The sequence below is a fragment of the Neovison vison genome, chromosome 6, assembly GCF_020171115.1.
Source record: "Neovison vison isolate M4711 chromosome 6, ASM_NN_V1, whole genome shotgun sequence".
In the NCBI taxonomy this organism is placed as follows: domain Eukaryota; kingdom Metazoa; phylum Chordata; class Mammalia; order Carnivora; family Mustelidae; genus Neogale; species Neogale vison.
Window position 1 is genome coordinate 198,286,453 of NC_058096.1, and position 18,077 is coordinate 198,304,529.

The following is an 18,077-nucleotide window of genomic DNA, read 5'->3' on the forward strand; positions in this document are numbered from 1 at the left end:
TTGTTCCTAAAAGACCAAGAAAGGACCTCAGAGATATTTTCCCTTTGACCTCTAAAGTTAGACACAGTTTTCTTCTCCAGAGGGTGGGTAAATAAGAACAGTGGAAAGGTTCTCCACCTTCCACTAACTACCCTCCACTGGAAGAAAAGCAAAACTAGGTGACAGGAGATCAATTCCCTCCACATATCACAGTCCACTGTGTGAGAGGCCAAATCCTAAACAGAATGCACACAGTAAGACTCCCTGATGAGGCTGTTATTTGCTCGATCACTGAGTAGGAACCACAAGCACCAAAATCACATGGTTATGTTGAAAATTCCTAAGAAGGAAAACAGCATATTATCCTTTCCCACTTCACAGACAGGAAATACTTCTTAGCTATATAATACTAAAGTTTAAAATGTCCTACAATATTAGCAATTTTAAGCTAAAAATTTTAAACATACTACCATTTTATATTTGTTAAAATGAAATACCTCAACTTCTGAAAGTTTTCTAACCACTTCAATTTTCTCCTGAAGAACCCGCCTCAGGGACTCTTTGGCTGTCGTCTCGTAGTTGTGTTTATCCTCCTGTAATGCTATAAGTTCCTTCCGTAAACTATCTTCTGTTTGATTCTAGGATTAGAAGACATTTATAATTATAGTCAAGTAATTTTTGTAAGTATTTACCATTTGGAAAAATAACATATTATGATGCCCTTTGAATTCTATACTGATGTAATCTCCAAACAGAAATAATGTTGGCCCTGTATTAACTGAAGCTGTATTTAAAAGTTGCACTGTAAATTATGCCTTCACAAATATATTAATCCATACTTCCGATAGAAAAAAAGTCTAAGAAAATGGAGAATTTCTCTCAAATGTACAAAATGAATTAAGTCACCTATCTGTCATATTCTCTATAAGCCACAATATTTACATTTGTGGGTAAAAATAATACTTTCATAGGGACCAAGCATTTTAAAATAATGGTTAACCATTAGGAATAAAGAATAAGGAATAAGAGCACCCTGAAGAAAAAGCTGAGTCCAGTTCTGAGGCAGGAAATGTACAAGATGGGTCTGAAATACCTTGTCTAAAATGACAGCAGGAAGCTATCAGTTTGCTGGGGTTCTATGAAAAGGTCTCAGGCACCAAAGATGGGAAAATTTGAGCATCAATAAGAACAACAAGTGGAATAGGCTGAAACACATGAAATATATTCAAATCTATGTTTGGGGAGAAAAAACACTTCATGGTCTTTCTTTGGTGGATGAGAAGGAACCAATTTTAAAATCTAGTAAATAAATGGAGAAAATAACTTATCCTTCTTTTCCTAAGAAAATGACTTCAGGGTAACCAAATGGTTTATGAGGAGGAAAAGAAGTATTTATAGAAGTAATCCAGATAATAAATGAAGGAATAACAAAACTATAGTACCACCATTTTTGCAAGCCCAAATAATGGATCTAGCCAAGAATCATCAAAGATTGCTAATATCTCAAAAGAAAGACAACTAGATAGTATGGTGCCTTCTGGTGAAAGACATAATACTACTCATGAAGTATTGCTGGCAAAAAAAAGAGTTGAATCTAAGATCAAATCTCTAGATCAAACTACCAATTTATGGTGTGGGAGGAAAGCTAGAAGAAATGTTTAAATAACAATCCAGACTGAGGGAAATTATAGAAAACAAATGACCCAGTTTCTCCAGCAAATACCAACTGTGGTAGAAAACAAAGAAAGAGTTGTATATGGGTATTCAATACACAATTCTTTCTTCTTACATGTATGTTTGAAATTTCCTATAATGAAAAAAGATTTGAAAGAATGGTGAAAACATATACATGTTTTAGCATGTACACAAATGACAAAGAAACAAGCTATATAAAAAACTATGCATTTTTTGTGCATAGTTTATGCATTTTTCTTTAAGGATCTTTACTTGAGATTAATACTTACTTTGGAGCATGCCTGTAATTGGTTTCCCATAACTTCTAACCGTGATAAGAGTCTATCTTCATCTATTAAAGCCTGTTGAAAAATTAATTTAAATCCCAGAGTAATTAAAAAATTACACATATCAAAAAGGTTGCTACTGCCCAAAAAAGATATAAAATCATAAAACTGACCAACACCCATTGTAAAATGCTACATTTTCAATATTTGGTCATTCAGAAATAACTTTGCCTTTGCCTGCTAAAAAAATTTCACTTTTAATCAACATCTAAGGGATATTAAACTATACTTAAATGCTTCTTGAATATAAAGGCAAATGGAATACCTGCCAACTGGTATCTGAAGCCTCTTGGGTGATGGCTAGTAGTCGCTGAAGTGTGGCTAACTTCTGTTCCAACATCTGTTCCCGATGTAAGGCCTCCTAATAGTACAAATCACAAAAGAGATTTTTATAAACTCAGCATGATCCTTGAAGAAAAATCAAAGTACATTCTGAAAATATTCTCATTTTACATCCCACTTTATATCTTACTTTCAAACCTGAAAAATCTACCTTGTAAAATATATATAAGCCACATCATTTTAGTCCTATTTCCTGGACTGTTAGGGGTACTGAGCTGCACCTTCCCCTATTAACAGAAAATAAGTGCCCTATTTTTGTTTTTCTTTCACTCATAATTCACAAGCATTAAAAAAAGAGGAAACCCAGATTAGAAGAATTCAACAAATGTTATTAACCCTCCATTTTACATATATCTATATACATAGATATCTTTGTATATATCTATATATGTGTGTGTATATATACACACACACACAAACATTTTAAAATATATACACGTATCTTTCAGAACAAACTAATTTCAAACTATGCCAAACAATCTGGTCAGTAGCAAAGATATTTCTTAATGGCTTAGTTGTATGTGTATGACATCTAAAATAGAAATGTCTTTTAATTTTCCCTTTTAAGAATGTTATATATGTAAATATATATAAGGAGAGACACTACTTTGCAATCTCTTGTATTTTCAGGTTTTCTGAATCTTTGTGACTATATACTAACTACTCAGCATCAATCAAATATGGCAAAAATAAGTAAGAGTCCACAAATGTAATTAAGGGGTCAAGGAGTTATATAACTATTTGGCAACTCCAAAGGGATATTTTTACAGAGAAGGACGTTGGCAAGCAAATCCTTATCTCTAGGTCACTTGTTAACATTTGACAGCTGTTAAGAGGGTCTCCTTCACTAGAAGTCAAGGTGAAAATGCTCACACAGCATTCAGCTGTGGTTATGGCACATCTTTAAATTTCACTTTCTTCTATTCCTGTCATTAGCCAAAGAAGAACACTTACTACCCTAATACCTCTGGAGCCACTTCAAAAAAAAAGGATATGCTTCAAAGACAGTACTTGAGGTTTAAAGTACGCATTTATTTTTTCCCACATCCTTGATAAATAATGATTAAAGAAAATCTGATCTAATTAGTTACTGGTACCATTTAAAAAAATATAACTCTAAAAGTATAGATTAAGAAATCTAACAAAACTTAGAATCTAACACTTAGACTAGTTGCCAAGTTTATTTTAAGCTCTTTAAACATTCCTAATATCCAGGAAATTACATTAAATGCTGCAAAAAGTTTTACTTAAAAACAAACCCCCCAAACAATCACTACTTCCACTAGATGGTGTAATTTCACCTTTTTAAACTCAATTCCATTTAGAGTTTCATTATTCCATGAACCACATCCTAACAAAAATCTAATACTTTCAGGAATGGCTTTTAGTGCTAAGGTGTGAAATTTATCTATTCTAGTTCCTGCTCAAAAGTTTTACAATTTACATTAGAACTTTGGCAACTGAATAAAATGTATACAGAAAAGATAACATAGTATAATCTTCTCTCAAAAACCAGAAAAGGACAGTGAAAGATTATGCCCATTATGAATATTCAAAGAACGGACAAAATTGGAAAAAGTACTGCAGTGAGTTAGGGCATTAGACTCACAGTCCATGATGACTAGTTACTATATAGTGTACAGCCTCAGGAAATCCATTTTACCTATATGAGCCTCATATTTCCCATGTGAAAATGGAGATTATATATATAGATTCATTTTTTTCTTCACATTTCTGTGAGATACATGCTATTATACCCACATCATAGATGAAGAAAACAAGGCTCACGAAAGGGTTAAACAACCTTCCCCAAACTTCTGAAGTTAAAGCCACAGGCCAAGTCCAGGGAATTCTGGCTAGAGAGTCTATGCTTTCAGACACTCTACCAAACTGCAAATGTGTAAAACAGCTTTTCTATGCACCATTACATAATGCCCAGTGGAAGGTAAGATCTGATTAATACTCTGACAATTTTCAGACTTGTAAATTCTTAACGGAGGGAGAACTGCTCTTAGTGATTGATTCTTATAAAGGAATGTAGGAACCAGGATACTGGTTTGAGTCTATCCGTTTTAAAAAGCAAGTGGAGACCTACACATGTGAATGATTCACCCAAAGTCAGAGAACTCAGTAGCAGAGCCAGGATAAAAAGTTTAATCTCTTAATTTCTGATCTAGAGCTTTTCTTCCACCATGCTCCCTCACCAGAATAATAAGAACAATAATCCAGCCCAAATGTCCCAAAATCAAGAGGGGAAAAAAAAAAAAGCCACGTATTTCCTTTATGGAAATTTCTATGGCTCTTTAAATCCATTATTAACTTCAGGAGCCCACTCCAGGTATCTGCCCCATCAAAATATCCTTCTACAGATCCAGCAGCATAGCATAGTGTTCAAGGGTGGACACTCTGAGGTCTGACTGTCTGGGTTCAAATCCCAGCTCTACCACAGAGTAGGTGCGTAATACTGTGTAAATTATTTAACTTTCCAGGATCTCAGTTACTCCATCTATAAAAATGGGAATAAAATAAGTACCTTACAGGATTATTCTGAGGAATAAATGAATAGAGGTAAACTGCAAGAGTCTGGCATATAGTTAATATATATTACATTATATTATATATATTATAATAATTTAATTTATTATAATAAAATTATATGTTGTATTATAATGTATTATATTAATGTGTATATTATATTATTTATTATATTATAAACTATCATTTATAATAAATATACTATTTATTATTTATTATACATTTATATTATATTAGTTATATATTACATTACATTATATATATGTATATATATATAAAATCATTTGCTATTAATATTATACTGAGCAACCAAGATCTCTCCAGGTTTAAGTTTATTTAAAAGTCATCTACAAACTATTTTGAAACTTCCCCATATCTGAATGAAAAAAATACTTCTCTTGTATGGAACCCTATCTTTTTTAGACTTAATAATCCTGATTCTTCCCACCCCCCCACCCAGATTTTATTTAGCGCACAAGCATGGGTAGCAGCAGGCAGAGGGAGAAGCAGACTCCCTGCTAAGCAAGGAGCCCAATGCGGGACTCGATCCCCAGACCCTAGGATTGTGACCTTAGCCAAAGGCAGATGCTTAACTGACTGAGCCACCCAGGCACCCCAATAATCCTGATTCTCTTTATCCTCTCTTCATAAGACCTAGTTTTAATCCTTTTTTTTAAAAAAGATTTTATTTATTTATTTGACAGAGATCACAAGCAGGCAGAGAAGCAGGTAGAGAGAATGGGGGGGCAGGCTCCTCGCTGAGCAGAGAGCCTGAAGTGGAGCTTGATCCTAGGACCCTGAGATCATGACCTGAGCTGAAGACAGAGGCTTTAACCCACTGAGCCACCCTGGTGCCCCATTTTTTTTTTTTTTTTTTAAGATTTTGTTTATTTGACAGAGATCACAAGTAGACAGAGAGGCAGGCAGAGAGAGAGAGAGGGAAGCAGGGCCCCCGCTGAGCAGAGAGCCCCATGTGGGACTCGATCCTAGGACCCCGGGATCATGACCCGAGCCGAAGGCAGCGGCCTAACCCACTGAGCCACCCTGGTGCCCCATTTTAATCCTTTTTTTAACTTTGAGAAATATTTCTTTTATATTTGTATCCAGTCAATATTTCTTTAGCCTATATTTGTGAACTAGCAAAATCAAATCTAAGTTGTTTAATTCTACTTTTAAAAACTAAGAATTTTCAAGATTTACTTTTACCTGTAGATACTGAGAAAGCTGGAATAGTTCCTGAGAGTACATACTTGGAGTGTTAGCAGCAACCTAGAAACAAATAACATAAGTACCAATAGTCACACAAAACATTTATAAAAGACACTAAAGCCAAACCAAGTCCCTGAAATGTCCATTTACCGAAATATGCAAAATAAAAAATATTTTTCAGCTTAAAATAGTTCCTTTTGTTTTCAAAATGTATCTGTCTCATGCCTAGAATTTGTAAATGGTATTATTTTTTGCTGACTAGTCTGAAATTTATCAGCAGGGTGGTGGAACAAGTACTACTCATGAAAACATTCCTTGATAAACCAAATCACAAACACAGCACAACAGCAATATTGCTCTTTCTTAATTCAGAAATAATACCTCCTAAATCAATAGATATATAACTTATCCCCTTTACAATTCATTGTTAGATAGTTTTTCAATACACCAAGAAGTCATAATTCTTTTAGAAGTAGCCATCTTCAAAATGGGAATTGTATTTTGGGGTGCAGGGACAGACAGGACATGAAATTTAACACTTTTCATGGCCAGGATAATGAAAATAGATTTGTTTTGTAAGGAAGGAAGGAAGGAAGGATGGAAGGAAGGAAGGAAGGAAGGAGAAGTGAGAGAGAGAGCAAGAGAGGGAGGGAAGAGGGAATAGTTTTTTCTTTTTCATTCTTTAAACTACAGGTAAGTTTAAGAAGAAAAAGATGGAAAGTAATGGTATTTAAATTACAAATGACAGAAAAAATACTTAGAATTCAAGAGTATTAGATGAAATACCTTCAATAAGGGGTTCTTCCCAAGTGTGGAACATAGAACCGTGGCATTATTCACCCCCCCACAAAAAGAAGATACTATTAGGTTGCTGTAACATTTACCCATATCCTCAATATTACCAAGCCTTTTGTATCAACTTATTAGTGATGTTAAATAGCAGTATTTCTGATTAGGTTCAGAAACAATATTTTTATTAATATGCTAACTAGAATTTAGAGAAGTGGCATTATTTTTAAAAGTTAGTACTAAACTGGCAATGCCATTATTTACTTCTGAAATAATTCTTGGTATTACTAAGGTTGATGATCAACCACTTTTACTTCTAAAAAAGGAATCTCACAGAGAACTTCAGTTTCAGGCAGGCTTTCAGTCTTTAACCAAATGGAAGAAAAAATGTGAACTATTTTACAACAGTTTTAGTACACTAAGAAAAAACACCCACATTCATGCCAAGAGATACAGATTTTTTTTTGGTATTTAGCAATGATATCTACAGTTTATTACACAATTATTTCTGAACAAAAGGAAAAACACTAACAAGTAATTATCGCAAATTTTCTGACCAAATAAAGTTAAAACTAATTTTCAAGGACGATAAAAGAGCAATTTCTGTAAATCCATATTTCCATTTTTCTATGTGTAAGTATATGTTGGGTGAACTATTTGGACAGAAAACTTAAATAGATATTTCTAGAGAGAACTGTATTCCAGAATAAAAAGTAGTAACTAACACTTTGTATCTCTGGCTAGAGCTCCTAGTCTATACTACTGGCCATTTAGTTGAGATAACAAAGGTTTTTTTCCTAAGAAACATCCATCCTAAATTTTCCAGATCAGAAGACTGCAATAACCAAATACCTGCATACACTGTATATCATTTGTTATGGAAGAAAAAAAAATTCCTAGGTAAAGCATATTAAAAACAAATACAAACATTTTCCAAAGCAATATAGCTGTTTTAGTTTAGAGAAAATAATCATTCGTAACTTACTTTGTCAACAGGACTTGGTAATGGAGCATGGATGACACTGAAAAGTAAAATTTAGAATTTTTTATCTAATTTCCTGACACAGAGGAAACAGTATGACAGTACCAGAATATCTTAAACCCTAAAGTTGATACACTCAGTGTCATATAATTAAAACAATGTGAATTATTCTCTAATCCTTCATAAATCCATAGAATTCTTGGAAAAAAAGGTAATAAATACACAAACTTACCTTTTACACATGATATATTTCTAATCACAAATCCAAAATTCAAAATTCAAAATGTATTAAATGCCCTTTGAGGATCCACTATTTAATGAGGGCTCTGGTCAATTCCATGACTATAGAACTTCTATACAGAAAAGAAGCACTCCTTAAATTACCTATTTTTAATTCTGGAATATGTAAATTATGTCCTTTTAAAATTAAGTAATTCCTATAAACAAAGTCTTAAAAAACAAAGTTCTACTTTGTTTTTTAAGTAGAAAAAAACAAAGAAAGAAAGCTATGATTTGGAAACTTGTTCTAGTGGAGAACAACTTTAGCCAACCAAACAGTATTACTGTTCTCTACGTCACATGCAAACAACTGAAAGCTTAGATGTAGGTATGAAACTAAACTCGGTACAGTCCTATAAAACTAAGCAGTAAACAGACAGTATAATTGGTACTAATTGCCTTTTGGGCCTTATAAAGTACTAACGACAGACAGGCAGTATTACAGTATAGCAGTTCAGCATGCAGGCTCAGATGCCACACTGACTGGGCCCACATTCTGGTTCTACTTACTAGGTGTGTAATCTTGGGCAAGCTTACCTAAGCACTATATAGGTCTCAAGTTCCTCATTCATAAAATGGGGATAATCATAAAAATAACCCCATGGGGTAACTGTAAGCATTAAATGTGTTACTATAAATAAAGAGCTTTCAACAGTACCTAAGACATAATAACACTTGATCCTACTACCACTCCCATGAGATAAGAGCAGATAAGGAAGCCAGGCACTATGACCAATTTACCTTTGGATCCCCAGAACCTATCACCAGGCCCTAGCAAAGCTGGCGCCTAATGAAGGTTTAAAAAATTATGCCAACTTTAGTTTTTCTCTCTACCCTATAAACATGGGATAGACAGTTTAAACATAACCTTCTTTTTCTTGACTATACAAGCAATATATACTGATTATGGGAAATGAAAGCATGAGGAAATAAGTAAAAATTACCTAATGCCAGCATCTAGAGACAACCATTTGGGGTATATATATTTTTCTCTATAGCCCACGCACATTCGGGCAAATGAACTTTAAATAGAAGCAAACAGTATTCATGTTTTTTTTTTTTTAATCTAGTTTTCTTTTTTTTTTTTTTTAAAGATTTTTTATTTATTTATTTGAGAAAGAGAGACAGTGAGACAGAGCATGAGCGAGGAGAAGGTCAGAGAGCAAAGCAGACTCCGCGAAGCAGACTTCCCATGGAGCTGGGAGCCCGATGTGGGACTCGATCCCGGGACTCCAGGATCACGCCCTGAGCCGAAGGCAGTCGTCCAACCAACTGCGCCACCCAGGCGTCCCTTAATCTAGTTTTCTTAGTGACCCAAGTATAAGATTTTCTGTTCCTGTGAAACTTTGGTTAACAAAAGGCTAAAAATCCAGCTAAACATGTATCTTACAGAAACTATCCTGGATATAAGTGTATTTGTTTGAATTATAGAAAAAGTTCATATGCAACAAGGGAATACAGAAAAGGGAACCCATTATTTAGTGTTAAGATGGTGGGATTATAGGCAATTTTTCTCTGTTATCATTTTTTAAAAAGATTTTATTTATTTATTTGAGAGAGAGAGAGCATGAAAGGGGAGAGTTCAGAGGGAGAAGCAGACTCCCCGCCGAGCAGGGAGCCCAACATGGGACTTGATCTCAGGACTCCAGGATCATGGCCTGAGCCGAAGGCAGTTGCCTAACCAAATGAGCCACCCAGGTGCCCATGTTTGTTATCATTTAAAAATTATTTGTGCAGGGGTACTTGGCTGGCTTAGTCAGTACAGCATGTGACTCTTGATCTCACAGCCATGTGTTTGAGCCCATGTTGGGTACACAGATAACTGAAAAACAAATCCTTTGTGCAATATAATAAAAATCAAAGAAGAAGAAAATAATTAGCTTTTTGAGAACTAGCTAGTGAGTATCTTAAAGGCATTATTTAAATGTACCTGAAATTCTAAGCATTCTGGCATACCCAAATGTATCTTGATTGCTAAAAAAGATGACAGTAACAGAAACAGTCAATGATCATTGTGTCCTTGATGTATGCCAGCTACTATACAAAAGTCTTTAAGTGCATAACCTTGCTTAATTTGCCTCATAAAATTCCTGCTCAGTAGGTACTATTGTTATCTTCATTTTTCAAATAAGAAAAGGGAGGCCTGATCAAGACATAGAGTCAGTGGAGTTGGGCTTTGAATGAGACTATCCACCTCTAAAGACAATCCTCATCTACCAGCTCTAAAGAGCTGCCTGTCCAAAATTCCTCTTCTCCAGAAAGTCAGCCAGTCTATGCACTATGAAATTGGCAGCAAAATTTTAAATGACACTAATATTTAACCACATAAGAAAAACCAAATAATGAGAAGGAAATGGTGCAAAGATGAAAAGCACTGGGGAAACAAGAAGGAGAGGGACACAATTCACTAACATAGACTGAAAAATTCACATGTCCTCCTAGATGGAACCCGAGATCACAGATAACCCTTTATATAACTGCTCAAATCTTTTAACTCCATGAAGGGAAAATCTCATCACACACAAACAACAGTGTTCTTAAGAAACCACATATCACTAGTTGATTAATAGGTACTCTTATTTTTAAAAACTTAACCCTTGAGTCCTGAGTCACATTAGAGTTCCCAAAGTTAACTGTATTTTTTTTAATAATTAAACTATAATACAGAATAGGAAACAGATTGTTTTACATTTAGATGTTTAAAATTTTTTACTTTGTTTCAGATATGCTTAAAGCTAAAAAAAAAATTGAGAGCATCTAACTAAAGCAAAATATATAATAATCCTAATGAAAGCACAGACAATCATACCAATAGGAGGGTCTCTCTCTGCTTTCTTTTTCTTTCTTTCTTTTCTACTCACTATTCTACTTTGCCTTAAACTTATTAAATAAACTTATTGCCTTAAACTTGCTTATCTTCACCTCCCACCCTCAGGTCTTTGTCTTTGCTTTTGAAGGATAAAAAATATTATATTGGGTATAGAAACAAGCTTATTGCCCCCCAAATAAAAAATGCTTAAATTTAATTAATAATTACTACCTAATGATAGTCTGTGAAAAGCACAAGATTAAAATGTACTTATATTTAGATTTTAACATTTACATTTTATGAGTAATTCTTCCTTTTCAAGTTTCTCCTCCTCTAAGTGATCTTTCCACTTCTTCAGGGGGAAAAAAAAAATACAGACTTGGAAAATCCCTCCAAAACTCCCACCAAAATAGGCTATTAACTATATCAACATCCTCAAGGTCCTAAAAGATCATGACACTGGCATTAACTTCAGAGGGAATCACAGTTTAAGAAGTCCTATATTAAAAATGCAGATCAAAATACAGTTATCTTTCATCCCTGAGTAGTTATTACTCACCAATAATTTGCATACCCTAAATATTCTGAAAAACACCTAATTATCAATCAAAATATAAACTGTAAAGTTAAATTTGGAAACAAAATAACCTGTGCCTCATTATATATTATTATTTATTAGAATTGTAGCTAATGTGAAAATTAAAGTATATTGTATTCTAAAAGTACTGCATTAATTTTCTACCATTATAAGAATAATCCTGAAGTGTTAACAGTATACCATCACCTAGAATATTGTTAACCAAGTAATTAATACAAAAACTTCATGGCACTAAATTATACTCACTCTGAGCGGAGTCGGGCTTCCATACCATCTGGTAGAAAAAGTTTTATTGTGGAAACAATACACCCATGGGTAACTGGTTAAAACAAACAAATAAGATGGATTAAATAATTGTTTAAAAATACAAACCTTCATACCTCTCATTTCCAAACATATACTTTGTTCCTAAATGTAGGAACTTGGAGGAAAGAAATCTGGTGGTTAATGACAATATTCATTTCCCTGGAGAAAGTCATTCCTCTTCATACTGAATCACAGTTGCAAGGCAAAATTACAGACAGAATTGTTTTTCAAAAGTGTCCTAACCTCCAATGCTGTAATAGTCAATAAAAGGTCAGTGGAATATATAGAAATACAATTGAGAGGAAATGCACTTTCTCCCCTATCTGCTGGCATCAAAACTTAACTCCAACTATTCCCCAATTTAGCATTTAGCCTTAATTCCTAATTCTCCTGTCCTCAACCTGTAACACGCTTCACAAAACCTAGTTCTGTATAATACAGCTTAGAATATGCTGTTTGAGTCCCCCACTGATGAGTGAGAAAACCAAGACCTCAGAAAAGTGAAACTGCTTCTGGAACTCTTTAAGTGTCAAAGCTGTTTGCTAGAATTCAAGTCTGAGATTTCCAGTTCAGTATTTAAAATGTGGTTTTATGTTCTCGGTACTTTTTCTCCCTCCACCCTCAAACATTTTTACATAACATTAAACCACTTTACAGACAACTTCTTACTGTTGCTTCTTACTTCCTCCTTTTTCCTTCTGAAGATTTCAAGAGACAAAACCCCCCCAAAGCAGCATTTATACAGAGCTTCTCTTTGTGACTGGGTTTTATGGGGGAAAAAATTTCTTGCTAGTTTAAGGTTGATGGCATTTTATTTCTCTGTTCTTCCAAGATTACATCTTCCAGGGTTAGGGTTCAAAGAGTTAATTTATTTAGTTTACCAAAATCTAATTAATGCAGGGTGATGAAAATATACCATCTCATGATTCGAAGACTGGTGGTTATGTGACCAAATACATTTGTCAAAACTCAGTGAGTTTTATAAAACTGGTGTTGCAAGAAAATTATATCTCAATAAAACTGATTAAAAATAAAGCTAATGTTGGGGCACCTGGGTAGCTCAATCGGTTAAGCATCTGACTTCAGCTCAGGTCATGATCTCAGGACCCTGGGGTCACCAACGCTGGGCTCTGTGCTCAGGGAGGAGTCTGCTTCTTCCTCTCCCTCTGCCCCTCTCCACTCTTGTGCTCTCTTTCTCTCTTTTCTTTCTTTCTTTCTCTCAAATTAAAAATAAATAAAATCTAGGGGCGCCTGGGTGGCTCAGTGGGTTAAAGCCACTGTCTTTGGCTCAGGTCATGATCCCAGGGTCCTGGGAACAAGCCCCGCATCGGTCTCTCTGCTCAGCGGGGAGCCTGCTTCTCCCTCTTTCTCTGCCTGCCCCTCTGCCTACTTGTGATCACTGTCTGTCAAATAAACAAATAAATAAATCTTTAAAAATAAATAAATAAATAAAATCTTAAAAAAAAAAAAGAATAGAGCTAATGCATTTATGTAAGAATAACTTGTTAAATGATCAGGCTCATGAATCATAAAAAATTATAAACATAAAGTAATATTATCCTGTCATCTGGAAATATACAGTAAATTTAAGAAATTTAGTGCAGTTTACTCAATTTTCATTAACTTATTATTTGAAAACTGCTAACACGGATCAAGAACCACCTATGGGTCAGTCTTCTAAACTTTGCCTAACTTAGCAATTACAGCCATCAACCACTGGGCTCCTTCCTTCCATTCAGGCCTCATCCTCCAGCCTGCTACCATAAATATCGTATGCAAGACCACACTACCTACATGCACTTCCAAATTCTACAACTCCGTGCATTTTATGAGTTGTTCTGTCACTGATGTCCTTTATCCTCTTGCCTGCATGACCAAATGCTACTTATTCTCTAGGCTCAGACTTTCTACCTACTTCACCAAACTCATTATCTAACTGAGGGGTCCCCAGAGTTTCCTATTATCTACTTCTTATAATAGTAAGCATACTGCGTTATGAATATTTATCATTTACACAACCATTTTCTCACCAGATACAGTCAACTCTGTGAGAGGGACAGGATTTGTTGCTTTTCACTTTTTAAATCCCACACTTGGCAGGGTTATCTGGTACAAACTAGGTCTTTAATGAATGATTACTGAATGTGCAAAAAAATATATCTAGTTAATATTCTACAGTTTCCATTACCCAGGACGAAGATGTCTCTTACTTTGAGGACAGTAGGGTTCACCTACACTTATAAGAACTGCCTAACTCCCACCTTTCCCTGGTACAACACACGGAAGGGACAGATTTACCCCATCCCTATGACTCCCCCAAAGGTTTACTGTAGACAGGCTATAATAAATACAGGAGAACAGTACAAGAAGATCCAGCAGTACTGACACTTGACCAATAACTTTAAGTTGGTAATAAAGTCTAAAAAAGTAGGTGTAATGAGTTACGGAATAAAGCACTGCCGGAACTGACAAGCTGTGATATATTACATCAGAATTTCCACTTTTCAGATATATCACCTCAAAGTCCAGCAACTGGACTGATGTACAAATCTGTGAAATGAATCAAGAGCTAATACTTAACACTGACAGGGCAGCACAGGGTTGCTGTACTACTGCAGGCAGTTAAAGACCACGTAGGACTAAGCTAGCCTGCCCTGCCTTTGAAAAGGTTCTTGTGACAACTAGATACACAGAGGCATGGAATTATTAGTTGTCTTTTTTAATCTGCAATGGGCAAGTATTTAAAATGACCTGATAAAAATATTTTGCCCTAATACTTATTATATTAACTAATTTTACATGGCAGTATTTTCCAAAATGGAGTGCTAGCAGGTATTGACAAAAAAGGATTTGGGGGTCAGAAGAGTTTGGAAAATACTTGGTTAAAAGTGATTGAAAGGGTTTCGATTTTTTAAACCAGTCTTTCTCAGAGATTAATCAGCTTTTTATCCACCATGAGACTCTGAAAGTAAAATGCATTTTCCAAACTTATTTAACCATTGAGCTTCTCCCCTGTTTTCAGAACACTTACATAGGAACTGATACAGTATTATATGTATGATATACATGATATTATGAAAAAATACTTTGGAAAATACTGATCTCAAATATTCTATGAATCGCTTTGTAAACAAATTTTGCTCTCAAAATTTAACCAGAAACATTATTTACCATATTTCCAAGACTCAAAGACAAAACTGATTATAAAACACAACTTAAAAATTTTCTCAGGCAGGGTAAGAAGGCTGCATGGTCAGTGCCACATTAAATACGGGTAGCTTCACTTTTTTTTTTTTTTTTTTAAGAGAGACAGCATGTGGGTGGGAGGAGCAAAAAGAGGGAAAGAGAGAGAATCTTAAGCAGGCTCCACACTCAGTATGGATATGGGGCTCAATCTCAAGACCTTGAGATCATGACCTAAGCTGAAATCAAGAGTCAGAGGCTTAACCAACTGAGCTACCCAGGTGCCTCCCATTTTGCTTTTTAAAAGTTTGTTACATTACTTCACTTTCATGAAAGACCTACATTAGTACCTGTTTTTCTAACCAAAAGAAATCCAAAGAGGATTTTTGCTTATTATGAAAAAAGGTGAAAAGCACAAATAGCATTCAGTGTGGGTTTTGCAGCGAGCTGTTACAAAGACATTAAGAGTGGCTCCGCCAAGTTCCTCCCCCACCAACTGCACTCAGCATCAAAGCATCCAGCCACCACAGCTTTGAACTGTGTCTGTGAGCATCTGTGCTTTATCTTGATTTATTTTGTGTATCCATTAGCAAGGTATGTCCTTAGGTATCAGAAAAGCCTAAGAGAGGTGACTTTTGGGGTCTGGGAACTCTAAAAAAATTTTCCATATAAATTAATGGTAATTGTTTCTTCACTTTATACCAATTCTAAAAGGCTGAATAGGGGACACCTGGGAGGTTCAGTCGATTAAGCATCGGACTCTTGATTTCAGCTCAGGTCTCAGTCTCATGGTCATGAATTTGAGCCACTGCACTACTTTAGGGGGGAAAAAAAAGGTTTCATAGGAATGATATACTTTCTGACAGCAAGAAACCTAAACACATGCACTGTAAGCTACACACAAATTTCAGAAATGTTTGAATATGAAAAACAAGTATGTCTGAATCGGAAAAAAAAACAACAACGTATTTATGGAGAAAAATCTGTAATTACTTTATTAAAAATTCCTTTATTAAAATCTGTAATGACTTTATTAAAAACCAAAATGAAGACTATCCAAGCTGTCATTTGTGGGTTTTTCCCTCTATTCTATTATACAGGTTATTTATTTTGTTTTTGAGTTAATTTATGTACTCTATGGTATGAAGTCAGCTTTTTTTTTTAAGTGTTTACTTGCTTTTTTTTTTTTTAAGATTTTATTTATTTGACAAAGATCACAAGTAGGAAGAGAGGCACGCAGGGGGTGGGGCAGGCTCCCTGCTGAGCAGAGAGCCTGATTTGGGGGGGGGGGCAGGGGGGCGGGGTGTGATCCCAGGACCCTGAGATCATGACTTGAGCCAAAGGCAGAGGCTTAACCCTCTGAGCCCACCCAGGTGCCCCTGAAGTCAGCTTTTTATATTGCCTCTTCACATAGATGTTACTTAAGAGACCCATGTTAACTGTGATTAGCTTAAAAGCTATTTAAGGCCCTGGATTGGGAGACTGAAACTTCTGGGATATGTTGTAGTCCGGGTTCTAGCTCTGTTCTTGCACTGAGTGGGAAGGTCAACACTATATCTGAGTAGTCTGAAGGATCCCTTGAAATGACTGGCAGTAATAGGTACAATGAGTGAGATCATAAAAGCACAAGAAACATCAAAAAAAAACAAGACCTAAATGAGAGGAGGTAACATTTTCAAACTGGGGAATTATTAGCTTAATTGTCTTTTGACTGCAATCTAAGATAAAAGAGTTACCAAACTTTCATCCCTGAATTTTTTGTCTCATAAAGCTTTTGATTCAAAGATTTTATTTTAAAGAATTCATTTATTTATGAGTGAGTGAGAACAAGAACGTGAGCAAGGCGAGAGGCTGAGGGAGAAGCAGTGGGACAAGCACACTCTCCACTGAGCAGGAGGCCCGTCTCGGGCTCCATCCCAGGACCTTGAGATCATGACCTGAACCAAATGCAGATGCTTAACCAACTGATGTACCCAACTGCCCTGATTTTTTAAGTAGGCTCCTCACTGAGCATGGAGTCCTATGTGGGGCTTGAACTCGGGACCCTTGAGATCTAGATCTGTGCTGAAATCAAGAGAGGAACACTTAATGGACTGAGCCATCCAGGCGTTCCACAAAGACCTTATCTTTTTTTAAATTCAGAAAAGAAGCAGGAAAAGTTAGCTGAATAGACAACTAACATTTTAATTCTAAAAAAAAGTTTCTGTATTGATAGTCTATCATTGTCTTCATTTAGGAGCTGGAGTTCAGTAATAAAAAGCTTTCCCTCCTCGACTACTTGTTTATATCAGGAATAATTCCCTCCAGGAAAGGTAGCATCAACGATTTATTCTTTCCCTTTACTTACATGTTTTCAGAATGGTTTCTCTAGATTCTAGGTTCTTCTAAGGCTGATCAATTCATTTTGCTTTCCTTTTAGTATCACTTAAGTTCATGAATTTGAACACAAGTTGACATTTCAATTCACTGATGTTATCTTTATTGATCCTCAAACTGTCCCATCTTCAATCAATTAGAACTTCATGTTAATTCTTGAGTTATCTGACAGAACCCTAGCAGTCTTAGATAGCTTTATATATAATATGACAAAATCTTCTAGGCTCAACCTGTACATTTCCTGACTTATTTTCTAGCTGTTTCTTCCAGGAATCCTGTTTCTAGCTATTTATTTGGTGGGAGGAATCCTTTCCTCCCACCAAATATGGGTATGTGAATTCATTTGCTTTATTTCTCTAGCATATGATGGAGCAATATTGCTTGTTAGCTTATTTTTTGATTTATGCACAAGTGCTTCTTTGGTTTTAGCTGTTTGCTAAGTACTCACTGAGAACTTGCTGGCTACAAAGCAATATGCTGGTAAAGATGAAGAAAACAAGATGATTATGACTAGATCCTTGTCCTTGAGGAGGTTTTGGTTTATTTTATAGAGAGAACAAGAAATATCTAACATAACAACAAAAGAGGAAATTTTTCACAAATGCTACAAAAGGTACAAAACACTATGGGAATTTAGAATGGACAAGGGCAGGGGAAAGATTTATAAAA

The 18,077-nt window shown here is 35.2% G+C and overlaps 1 protein-coding gene across 1 annotated transcript in view; it reads right to left on the bottom strand.

Annotated features, from left to right (window-relative positions):
* Positions 1–18,077, bottom strand: part of LOC122909317 (sarcolemma associated protein) — a 143,968-nt gene that overhangs the window by 56,309 nt on the left and 69,582 nt on the right. Inside the window, 6 exon segments of the mRNA XM_044253312.1 lie at positions 477–617; positions 1,944–2,015; positions 2,266–2,361; positions 6,084–6,146; positions 7,861–7,897; positions 11,790–11,862. Coding sequence (XP_044109247.1) covers positions 477–617; positions 1,944–2,015; positions 2,266–2,361; positions 6,084–6,146; positions 7,861–7,897; positions 11,790–11,862 — 482 coding nt within the window.